The following is a 13,014-nucleotide window of genomic DNA, read 5'->3' as shown; positions in this document are numbered from 1 at the left end:
ATATTACATAAGAATATAGGCCACAAAGCATATGAATAACTGCTTTCTAGGTGTTTTTCCACAACAATTCTGTAGCATGCATGGATATTTTTACACATTTGTGAGGAAGTTATATGGGTTTGAAATGACATTACACGGGTGAATAAATAAGGACAGAATATTCATACTGGGATGAACTGTTCCTTTAAGGTCCTATGTTTGATTTGAGACAGAGACAGTCCTTAGCTTAAGAGCTATTGCAGTTTTCATTGTTCCCTGTAGCAAGGGTTCAACCTCAACCTGTCAAATTCATCAACAGCCTGTCTGGTTAACACTGTGACGCAACCAATTCCCTACCCGTTGCAGAGCTAAACCCCCCCCCCCCCCCCCCCGATACCCAAACACTACAGACAGGATGTTCATTACGAATAAACTCTATGGATCTATACATAATAGATTGAAATATGCTGTCTGCCGCCACGCTCACTCATTTCTCTGCTCCCATAAATCATCCGTTACACACAGCCTCACATCTGCTCCCTCGAGCACATTTTTGCCAAGTGATTTCATAGAGACAACACGACAGGTGCTGTCTATTATTGAGAAAATATACACCAATATAGTATGATTTCACTTTGGGCACCTTAAGGGAGTGTTCAACACAAATTTAGTTTTTGTTTGTTTAATTAGTTTTGTGTTTGATAATGAAAAAATATGTAATGCATTACTAAAGGCACAGTTATTTTTGCAGATAGTAGAGAGCTTTAACACTGCAGCGTTTTCCTTTCTGTACCAAGCTATAATCATAAAACGGCATCATGCTGTTGTTATTGAAGAATTCTATTGCTAGGGCAATTTTTCTATCAAAAAAGGGCTATAAGAAGACTTATTTGCAAGTGGGGTTGATAATTGCACTCATAAAGTGGGAGGGATTTCTGAGAGCAGAGCCCTGGAGAGGTTAGTCCGGTGTAAGTGCCTGTAGAGCCGTAGGGCTCTGGTGACATTAATGGGAATGAGTTCAAAAGCAAATGTGACACGCTGTAGCCAGGACTGAATCTGTTTAAGTACATTCATCTAACAGATTCCATGACACATACTTGGTACTTTTTTCCAGTTTCACTTGGTTTCAGTATTTTGAGACTTCCTCTGAGATGCAATGTTCTGGTACTAACATGATCTGAAAATGTGTACATATATTATCTTGAGGGGAAAATATATAATATAATGATAGTCTCTTTAATTATAACATCTTTTCAATCACATAGAATGTGATTTTACATCATGTCAGATCCCTGCCTTCCTCAACACAGCGCAAATCCATGCATCTTGCCCTATTCTATGTGTGTTGTGCAAAAAAGCGAAAAGCTTCAACCTATATTCGCTATTCTGCTTACTGTCTTTCTTCCATGCATCAATAGGCACTCTCTTCTTTCAAAAGCACAAAAACAAGTTATCCTTCTTTTTGCTCTCTCTTCCTGCAGGACGACACAGAGCCCTACTTTATCGGAATATTCTGTTTCGAGGCCGGCATTAAGATCATCGCCTTGGGCTTTGTGTTTCACAAAGGCTCTTACCTACGCAATGGCTGGAACGTAATGGACTTTGTGGTCGTTCTGACAGGGTGAGTCCACAGCTGGGGAGGGAGAAACAGTTTCAAAATGGATGTATATGTGTGTTCTATGTCTTTAGGAAAGTAAGGGATCAGATTTGTGTCTTTGTGAAAGTGTCTGTTACAAAGTGTGCTAGTCTGGTCCCCTTCTATATCTGTGTAGACATTGCCCTCTGGCCGATCTTATACTCCTAAAAAAAAGTTTTTAGTATTTAGAGCTCTTTAGCACTATTTGTGCAGGATTCCTTTTCCAAATGATGTTTGTGACATGCCATGCTTGTCTGAAGTTTAAAATCATTGGTTACCCGTAAGCCAATCACATAACGTTTGGTTATGACGTGTGTTATTCGCCGGCTCAGCCGCCTCGAACTACCACTGTAAACACAGGAATGCAGCAAAAACAAAACCATAGAGCGAAATACCGGAGTGAACATGGCAGTTCACAAACACAATTATCGCCTTGCCGGACTTTGGCCTCCTCAGTTTCTCACTAACGATCGGTAACAGCTGATAAATTTAACTTTTCCCAAAACCTGTTGGGACTCGGGAATAGGGCCACAACTTCACCTCCGTTCAAAATGTGAAACAAACACTCTTCTTGTTCGGGCTTCAGTTGGCAAATGCCGGGAATATTCTCCACAACCGAGTGAATAGCATCCCGTGTCTCCGTGTCTGTTTTCGATTTCCCTAACCTTAACTACAATCCTAAATTTGCCGCTCCGTTCATTGATTGGTCGGCTGTTTTGGAGCCTGAGGAAAACTGGGAGATAGTTCGCTATCTCAGACTGAGTACAGAAGCGAACTGAAATTGAGCAGAAGTACAAACACAATAATAGCACAATAATAAGATTTGGTTTTAGTTATGATATTTGACAAAGGTCAAAATAAATGAGAGGAGATGTTGTGGAACATATATGCTGTACTTACAGATATTCCTATCTGGACAAGATTAGATTTCACAAGTGGTTTGGTTTTATCATTTTTACCGAGGTTGTGTGTCAGGGTTAAAATGCAGTTGGTCTGTGAAACACAAATTTATCTGTTCAGGGAAATTAGTCCTGTTCAAATAGGGCTTTTGCTGTTGAGTAAAGTCCAGGATTGCATGACACTGAAGACTAGAATAATAGCTGCTATGAATTCTGCTTTGTCGTCATATTAATAATGATTAAAAATAATATTTTAAATGTTACATTTTGTTATTTTAAATGCTAATATTTCACAGGATTACTGCTTTACTGTATTCTTTTATCACATCAGTGCAACCATGTGGAGCATAACAGACTTCTTATAAAAAATCTTATATTAAACTATTGAACGGTAGTATCATCTTGGGTTCATATTTGCCATTTTCTTATTTAAGTTTTGTAATGGACTGGAGGCTATTTTTAGTGAATACCTAATTTCTGTTTTGGTAAGAGCTCAATGCTAATATCACTGGGCACCAGTGTTGGTCATCTTACTTTAAAAAAGTAATTAGTTACAGTTACAAATTACTTCTCCTAAAATGTAACTGAGTTAGTAACTCAGTTACCACATTGTAAAAGTAATTAGTTACTCAGCAAAGTAACTGTGATGTTATTTTTTATGTTCTATAATGCTATTACGTCCTATAACATCTTTAATATATAAGATGTTTATATTAACTGATTGAAGAATAAAAACACTAAGTATTTTAGAAAATGTTGTATTTATTTGAACTCAATAGATTGCAGCCTGCCATATGATATGCATAGAAATAAAAATATAAAAAATAAATATTGAAAATAAAATTCAAGTGCAAAATTAAGACAAACAAATTTAAACTTGGGTAAAAAGAAACAAAGGGAAACCTGGCCATTAGTGCAAATCTCTGTAACTGTATATTAGGCCTAAAGTTACTGCACAATAAACAGAACACTATCCAACTCTTATGGTGCGTTCACACCAGACGCGAATAGACAACCTCCAGAAATCGGCGAAACACATTTTTAAATAAAGCGCATTTTTGAGTTTAAAACAACTACATTCTCGCATGAAATACTTTTAAAACTACATTTCATGACACGATAACAGTAATATTTAGAAAATTATCTGAATAAAAAGGGTGGTTGAAAATGCTGCGTGAACTCAACTGGCAGAAGCTCACCTGATTTATTCGCGCAAGTCGCGTCTGGTGTGAACACAGCATTAAATATTCAGTACAGTAACATGTTAACATGTGTTGATGTGAGGTGGTTCATAAGATTTGAGTTGCTTGACATGGATAAAGTCTTTTTTCCAGGGCTTAACGTGCATGTTACAGAAACATTCTCGCCTTTAATTTCCGGTACTTCCAGTTCGAGAACGCCAATATCGCTGATGCCGTCTTGTGTTTAGTGGTTGTCAGAGCGTGCAGTGAGACAGCGTGAGCAGGGCACCGCCCATCCAGCAAATCATCATTGGATTTGCAACGGTGTCAGGTAGCTGATGTGTAGCCACTAGCCAAAGCATGACACCTCGTGCTTTATTCAACCAAATTGTAGTAACGCGACACTTTACATTCTCAGTAAAGATAATAGCGTTGCAATGATGGGAAAAGTAATTAATTAGATTACTCCGTTACTGAAAAGTAAACTCCGTTAGTAACGCCGTTATACTTAAACGCAGTTACTCCCCTACGCTGCTGGGCACACAGTGCTAAGTTTGAAGAAAATAAAGTGCAAGTTATAATGTATATAATAAAAATTTCTAAATGTATCAATTTACATTTCTGTGCATTATTTGTGCTGTATCGGGATTTTTGTGATTAAATGCAGCAAGAAAAAGTTGCTCAGTTTTACTTGCTCACTTATCATTCAGTTTTCAAGTGGTAAAATATTCATGGTTCAGTGTTTCTAGGTGCTTCAGGACGCAAGAGGGAAATTTTTAACTTGCATCCCTGTGTGAAACTGCTATGAGCCAGTGCACTACTGAGGCGCAATCTCTCTTCTTCTGTCTGGACCACCGATCCAGAGCTGCTATCTAAGTGCTGCCCAACATGATGAAGTAGAGCAAATTAAATGTTTCAAGTCTCTACTTAATAGTAATAGACTTGTAAGATAGGCACACATTTATATGTGGCAAATTAATTTCACAGAGACGATTAGCAGTTCAAATCTCTCATGTGTAATACTCAGTGACTGACACTATGTAAAAATTCGTGTAGCAACATATTTATATATATAAGCTGCTCTCAGTCTGTGAATATTTCACCTCCATTTTGTTACAATTATTATTATTATAATTTTTATTTTTGCATGCATGGCAAATTTCATTTTGGGATTAAAAGGGACCCGGTTTTTCTGTCAGATTTGTAACTGTAGTGCAATTGCATTGTTTATCTCCAGGTGTCTGAGCTCCCAACACCTGCTCTTTATATTGTGGTCCATTTCAGTACACAGTTTATGTTTGTCAAGCTTTCAATTACACTTTCTGAGACTGTGGATTTATGGAGCAGATAATGGGCATCCTGAAAATGGACAGATAAATCAGAGATGGGCAGGGATTAAAAGCGGATGGAGTTAGAGGAGTATGACAGACTGTGGTCATTTAAAAAAAAAAAGAGAGAAAGAAGAGAATGACAGCATAGAATGGATTTAGATGGGTTTTGGGGAACAAGATTTTAGTAGGAGATCTGAAGTTTTGTGAGATGCATTTAAACCTTATTAGACTGGCTTATGAATATTTATGAGGTGTTTGTCCAGTACTGATTTGCTGACTGGGCCCTAGCCAAATTAGGATTACCACTAAGGGCTCATGCACAGACATTCTTTCTCACAAAGTGGTGACTCAAGCCCATGACTCAACGACTAAACTTCACACTATTCCTATTAGTAGCAAGAAAACCATAATTAATCCTGGTGGCTGTTGTAGTAAAAATGCAGTCAATTTTTGAAAGAGTTCCACAGTTCATAAGCGCAGTTCATAAGCGCTCCTAATTAGAAGTATGGGAAGATGATTGGCACATCTTGCATTTCCAAAAGCACATTAAAGCAACTTAAACTCAGAGCAGATGCAGAGATGGAGTTTGTGTGGAGCAGCATTTACTTCAAAATAGAGCTAGATACTAATCATTTTTAATTCTCACAAATATTTATTTTATTAAATTGCAGCCTTTGTGATTTTGGCTTTTCGATTAAGCGTGCAGCCCTACTTCTTACCCTTTTTTTGGCATGTTTGTAATATCCACAGGCATTTTAAACAAGATACTTTTTCTTGGTCTAACAGTTATTGTTTTATGCAGATTAGCAAAACAAGATTATTTTTTGCACAGTTTATTCATTTTAAATGGCATTGCCATTCCCATCCCGAAACATTGTGCTGTTATTACCATTGGCCACCGTTACCTCGACAACAGCAGTCTGGCCCATGCTGTCCTGAGGCAACCTGGTTAGGCCTTGAGACAATGGCATGCTCTGTTCTTTTATATTTTTCAACTGTGATTGGCCACGTCTGCCGCCCACAGCTCCTCTGGTCCGATTCCTGCGAGACACTGCAGATTTCACTCCCTTTTTACATGGATGCATCATAATGGCTCCAGCACCATTAGCTGTAAAGCCACGTTCACATTGACAGTGGTTTTTATTGCTGGAAGCCACTGTATTGTTTGTTGTTAGTAGGCGTTTGTGCCCCAAAATGCCCTAATGCTGTTTATCTACCGATAATCTAAAAACAAATGAAATATTATAGATATACACTCATATAGAAAGAGAAAAAACATTTTGGTTTCCCCAAAGAACTTTCAGAACTGTTTCTTTAATGTGCAGAACATTTAATGATCTAAAGAACCTTTTTCCACAATAACAGTACTTTTGTCATTTAATCCTTTCATCTTAGTCTCGTGGTCTTTCCACATAGTTCTGGTCGCATGTACTTTATCTGTTCATTAATATTTTTTATTATAAAATCTCAGAGTGTCTTTGCTGTCTTTGCTTTAGATTCATACAAAATGATTGTTTAGCTCCTACTGGAAACACAGTCATCACTGGATGATATTTTCAATGACATACAGAGGCATGAGATGCTGCCTTGGCAGAAGTGATGGAGACGACATCACCGTAAGGGACTGTAAGAAGCTTTTAAAAAGAACGACATTTCCTGAGCTCAAAAATGCAGACGCCAGAGATATTGAAAGGACACGTCTGTCAATTTCACTACAACTGACATATTTTGTATATTTTGTGTTTTGTGAAAAAAGCTTGTCCATTATTCCGGAGAGCATTTGTTTGGACAAAAATCTGTGTAGTGCAAAATAAGTCATCAATATTTCTCCAATTTCTTTTAGTAATACATCTTGATATTGAAGTTAGTTACCTTCCTGTCCGTAGAGGCAGTTCTCTTACGAGAGTTCTCTCGTACTGCGTCTTAGCTAAGACGCTACGGGAAAAGTCTCTTTTCACGAAATACTGAAGCAAAAAATTATCCTTAATTTTGAATTTTTGTAAAGCGCATTTGCAGCAGTACACAGCCATAGGCGAGACGGCTCGTTCGCTCATTGGCTGCTCTGCAGCAAGTGCACAGCCTATCGAGTGCAGGCTGATGCAATATCAGATCAATTAGGACGCTTCGCGCCCATCACGCCACTTCCCGCCGAAACGGGTGTGGCCCAACCCTATAAAAGGAGCTCGAAAAGGAAGACTCACCTGATTTTTCATCTCTTCAGCGAAGCTCACGCATCGCTGGATCACGGAGGAAGCAAGCGCCGTCTGAGAGGCATATCAGCGGGACGAGCCATTCTGAAGCTGCTGGCCTTCGCCGCTTTCCACTGCCGTTCCTGCTGCGCTGTCCGGCGCCTAAATCCTTTCAATTCTGTTATATCCAGCTGTTCTTTATGCGTGTGTGTGTGTTCGCCCTGTGACACAAACTCGTAAAAGAGCTTGCGTCTTTCTTAAGATGCCTTCCTGCGGCTCGTCAGAGCCCCACTCAGCGAGGGAGACCGGTACGTCATCTGTGTCTCCTGCCTGGGTGAAGATCATGCAGTGCTCGCGCTCACTGACGGCGGATGCCCTCACTGCAAGCTGTTGCCATGGCGACTCTGAGGACTCGCTTGGCCTTTTTCTCTGAGTCTGCATTCTCCGCTGCGCTGAGGCGCCGTAAAAGCGCCGCTTCAGGAGGGCTGGGCGAGCTCCGAGGATCTCGCGCCTTCTGCTCAAAAGCCCAGCAAACGAGCTGACATCGAGAAGGAGCCGAGGCGAGTGCTCACGCTGGCCGCGACGAGTCTCGGCCTCGAGTGGTCTGCACCGGCGCCCCTCCTCTCGTTCCCGGCTGGATGGTAGTTTCCTTTCGGATGAGCGTACTTCTCAAAGCCCGCCTCTTTTCTTCCTGAGCTTCACGAAGAGGTGGCAAAGGCTTGGAACGCTCCATATTCAGCGCAAACTCGTTTGTCTGTCTCACTAGCATTCTCCACACTGGATGATGCTAAAAACAGGAAATACCAGTCACTTCAGCCTGTGGAACAGGCAATAGCGACGCACCTTTGTCCGCCCACTGCTGGACGGCGGACGAAAGCGGTGTTGCCATCTGAAGCCTGCTGCATGACGTCACCTCTGCTCGCGCGAATCTTTCTGCTGCTGAGCAGGCTGCGTCTGCACTTCACGCGATAGCTGCTTCATCGAAGCGCCGGTGTACGAGTTCCGCTGTGGCCGAGCTCTCACCCAAGCGCGCCGCTGTTTCAGTTCCAGGAATTGTGACTGTCTCAGCGTTTTCTGCAACGCACAAGCCTGCACGGTTGCCCGCTTGCCTGCACACAAAAGCCGTTATCACAACAGCTTCAGCAACGCAGCTCGAGACACCCATTCTCGCTCTACCGGCCGTCACCCCGCACTCGAAGGAGGTGTAATTTCTGGTGTTCTGGCCACGGCCGATGGTGCTATAAATGTGGTGACGATGCCCACTGCTCAGTGCCCATCTCCACATATAAGCACAGCCCTTCTCACAGGGCTCGCGCCCATAAAAGCGACTCAGGTCGATTGCGCGCACTGCATAGTAAACGTGCCCACTCCTCAGTGCCCACAATCACTGTCACACGCGTCATGTGGTTTCTGTAAAAATGAAACCCGTGCACGTTCGTCCGGCCACGGCCGATGGTGCTATAAATGTAGTGACGATGCCCACTCCTCAGTGCCCATCTCCACATGTAAGCACAGCCCTGCACACAGGGCTCGCGTCTATAAGATCGACTCAGATTGGTCACGCGCACCACATAGTAAAAGTGCCCACTCCTCAGTGCCCACAAACACTATGTCACACACGGCTTGGTTTCTGTAAAAACGAAACCCGTGCGCGTCCGCTCTGGCCAGGCAGACAGCGAGTCAAAAGCAGTAAATGTGCACATTTGCAGCCCACAGTTACTCGCAGACATCACGAGTCCTATGGGACCCACTCAGCCCTCCCTCGATCGGTTAAGCGCCGGGACGGGGTCGAGGAGGAGCGATCTGCCCGCTGTGATCAGCGCGCTCCCCGCCTCAGATGCCACAGGCGTGACGCCCATGTTACAGCACACCGAAGCGCCGCCGTTGCCTAGGCAACAGAGCTCGCTTCGCATCCAGCCCTTAGCCATTCATTGCAGATGCATGGTCAGCGCTTACAGGGGTTTCGGATTGGGTGCTAGGCATTATAAAGAGAGGCTACTCGCTACAGTTTTCTCGACACCCTCGGTAACCACGGTAAAAACAGAAGTAGCATACCTACTTTGGGCCGAAATATCAAAACTGTTGAGCAAAGGGGCTGTAGAGCCTGTGTCTCAAGCTCAAAGCAAGGGGGGCTGTACAGCAGATATTTTCTGGTGCCCAAGAGAGACGAGGGGTCTCAGGCCCATACTGGATCTAAGACAGCTGAACAGGGCATTGGTGAAATGCAGTTTCAGAATGCTTACGACCAGGAAGCTCCTCGCGCATATTCGCAGAGGAGACTGGTTCATGTCAATAGATCTGAAGGACGCGTATTTTCAAATACAGATAGCGTCAAATCACAGGTGATATTTGAGATTCGCCTTCGAGGGCCAGGCATACCAGTTTACAGTCCTGCCGTTCGGCTTGTCCGTAGCTCCTTGTACGTTTACGAGGTGCATGGACGCAGCGCTCACTCCTCTCAGACTCAGAGGCATGCGAGTGCTGAACTATTTGGACGACTGGTTAATTCTGGCTCAATCACGAGCGGAGCTCGTGGAGCACAGAACCGTTTTACTCGATCACCTCGAGAGACTCTGTCTCAGTGTCAACTGGGCGAAGAGTTCGCTGAACCCCAGTCAGACGATACTGTTTTTGGGTTTAGCTCTGGACTCACGTTCCATGACGGCGTGGCTGTCACCACAGCGTGCGTTGAGCATTGCAGCGCGCAGCGAGTTCTCTCCGCTGCGGCGTGACTGTTTCGCTCAGAGAATGTCAGAGGATGCTGGGTCTCATGGCCTCAGCATCTCCGGTTCTGCAGCTGGGCCTGCTCTGCATGCGCCCCCTGCATTTCTGGCTGAAAGCACGGGTATCTGGTCGACTGTGTCTCAAGGTCAATCAAGGCTGCGTTACAGCCCTGAAACCCTGGACAGCGAACGACTGGTACCAATCAGGTGTAAGCCTGGGGACTTCCTCGAAAGTGAAGATGGTGTCGACGGACGCCTCCACTTCGGGATGGGGAGCGCTGCTCGAGGGCAGACCGTCCTTTGGCCTGTGGTCAGAACGGGAAAAGCTCCAACATATCAACTGTCTGGAAATGCTGGCAGTGGAGAACGCGCTGACGCGCTTTTGTCCCCGAATCAAGGGCCACCACGTCTTAGTCCGTTCGGACAACATGTCTGTGGTGTCCTACATAAATCGCCAGGGCGGTCTCGGGTCCCGAAACCTGTACAGGCTGACGGAACGCCTCCTGGTTTGGGCTCAGTGCAACTTGCGCTTGCTGAGAGCAGTTCATGTGCCTGGGCTACAGAATCTGGGTCCAGACAGGCTGTCCAGAAACAACATTCCCACGGGCGAATGGTCTCTACACCCGCAAACAATCCGGCTGTTGTGGGAGAGATTTGGCAGGGCGGAGGTGGACCTCTTCGCGTCCCACGAAAATGCTCACTGCCCCGCGTTCTTTTCCAAGAACGAAAGCGCGCTGTCACGGAGATGGCCGTGCTGCCCACTTTATGTTTTCCCTCCCGTCTCCCTCCTTCCGCAGGTGATAGAACGGGTGAGAGAAACGAGATGTTCCATACTGCTTGTAGCACCTTTTTGGAAGAACCAACCATGGTTCCTAGATTTGATGCGGTTAGCAGATATCGCCCCGTGGCCAGTGCCGTGGAGGAGGGACCTCCTCTCGCAGGCCAGGGGTTTGATTTGGCACCCTCAACTGGAGTTGTGGTCCCTCTATGTGTGGGCACTCAACGGTTACCCGCTGATCTCTCAGTGGGAGTGCTAAATACCATCACTCAGGCTAGGGCTCCGTCGACGCAACGGCTGTATGCCTCGAAGTGGTCGGTGTTCTCCAGCTGGTGTACAGCTCGGAGATGTTCACCCCTTAGTTGTGAGGTGACAGAGGTTGTCTTCTTCCTGCAGGAGCGGTTGGATAAGGGCAGAGCCCCATCCACGCTCAAAGTTTATGTGGCGGCCATCGCAGCGTTTTCTGAAACAGCACTAGGTCAGTCAATAGGAAGGAACGATTTGGTCATCCGCTTCCTTAGAGGAGCTAGGAGGCTGAATCCTCCCAGACCTCCGTCAATCCCTATATGGGACCTCGCGACGGTTTTGGAGGCCATGAAGGGTCCCCCTTTTGAGCCTATCCAATCGATTAGCCTCCAGCATCTGTCGTTCAAGACGGTATTCTTGTTGGCTCTCGCTTCAGTGAAGCATGTGGGTGACCTGCACGTGCTCTCAGTGAGCCTGTCGTGCTTGGAGTTTGGGCCTAATGACTCAAGGGTCATACTCAAACCTAGGCATGGTTAGGTGTCAAAGTCCCTCAACACGCCGTTTTGGGCTCAGGTTATTGCCCTGTCTGCCCTGTCGGTGTCAGGAGAGGATGGAGACTCGAGTCTTCTTTGCCCTGTTAGGGTTTTAAGAGCTTATGTGTCTCGCTCCGCTGTCTTTCAACAGACTGAGCAGCTGTTTGTCTCATTCAGTGGACGTTCCAAGGGAATGGCTGTTTCGAGACAGACTCTATCCTGATGGATAGTTGACGCCATAGCGTTAGCTTACGCTTCTAAGGGCCTTCAGTGCCCACTGGGTGTCAGAGCACACTCCACAAGAGGCGTCGCCTCGTCGTGGGCGTGGTCTACTGGGTTCTCCTTGCAGGATATATGTATGGCGGCAGGTTGGGCCTCGCCGTCTACATTTATCAGGTTTTATAACCTGGAGGTTCCCGCCTTGCAAGCGAGGCTGCTGTCGGTATAGCCGAATCAGGGCCCTGATGGGAATTCTGAGTTCGTGAGCGTTATGTGCTGCCGACTGTTATATGGGTAGTATTATTGCCACATTGGTCAGGCCTTGCCTCGACTGTGTGATGATTGTATTGCCGCATCTACAGGTGCTATTAGATATGGGATGGAGGGCTTTCCCCCTCTCCTGTCCTGTGCTCTCTGTGAGTCCCTCGGGTGACTGTGCACTGTAAATCCTGGGCGTTGCTTCAGGTTTATTGGTGTGTGATCCCTGCGCACGGCGTTTTACATGGGGTTCCCGTAGCGTCTTAGCTAAGACGCAGTACAAGAGAACTCTCTTAAGGGAACGTACTCGGTTACTAACATAAGCTCAGTTCTCTCTAGAAGAGGGAACAAGTACTGCGTTCTCTGCCGTGCGTACGATTCACTCTGGTTCGCTTCGGCGATGAAATAAATCAGGTGAGTCAGCCTTTTCGAGCTCCTTTTATAGGGTTGGGCCACACCCGTTTCGCGGGAAGTGGCGTGATGGGCACGAAGCGTCCTAATTGGTCTGATATTGCATCAGCCTGTGCTCGATAGGCTGTGCACTTGCTGCAGAGCAGCCAATGAGCAAGCGAGTCGTCTCGCCTATGGCTGTGTACTGCTGCAAATGCGCTTTACAAAAATTCAAAATTAAGGATAATTTTTTGCTTCAGTATTTCGTGAAAAGAGACTTTTCCCGTAGCGTCTTAGCTAAGACGCAGTACTCGTTCCCTCTTCTAGAGAGAACCGAGGTTACGTTAGTAACCGAGTACGTTTTGAGTTGAGACATGGAGAATGCTGAACTACAGAGTTGCTTCATTAGGTTTGCAATAAGCACAGTGTTTCAGAGCTTTCTGTGAATTTGACATACACAGAGATCATTTAATAGCACAGCACACTATAGATTTTCCAGATCGAGTATTATCAATTATTTGACACTAGAGTGCATGTACAGCATATGGGTGCATGGGTGTGTGTAGTGGTTTCCACATCAGAAGAATAAAGGATGTGATGTTTTCCCATGCCTTTTCTCTCCTCTCCGCTTTATTTCTCAGTAAGTGTCAGC

The 13,014-nt window shown here is 45.1% G+C and overlaps 1 protein-coding gene across 1 annotated transcript in view; it reads left to right on the top strand.

Annotated features, from left to right (window-relative positions):
* cacna1bb (calcium channel, voltage-dependent, N type, alpha 1B subunit, b) overlaps positions 1 to 13,014 on the top strand; it is a 137,908-nt gene that overhangs the window by 7,398 nt on the left and 117,496 nt on the right. The window contains exon 4 of the mRNA XM_059526108.1: positions 1,461 to 1,600. Within this exon, the coding sequence (XP_059382091.1) occupies positions 1,461 to 1,600 (140 nt within the window). The remainder of the gene's footprint in view (positions 1 to 1,460; positions 1,601 to 13,014) is intronic.

Source organism: Carassius carassius, chromosome 36 (assembly GCF_963082965.1).
Source record: "Carassius carassius chromosome 36, fCarCar2.1, whole genome shotgun sequence".
In the NCBI taxonomy this organism is placed as follows: domain Eukaryota; kingdom Metazoa; phylum Chordata; class Actinopteri; order Cypriniformes; family Cyprinidae; genus Carassius; species Carassius carassius.
Note: the sequence above shows the minus strand (reverse complement) of the source record. Positions and strands in the feature narration are given on the sequence as shown.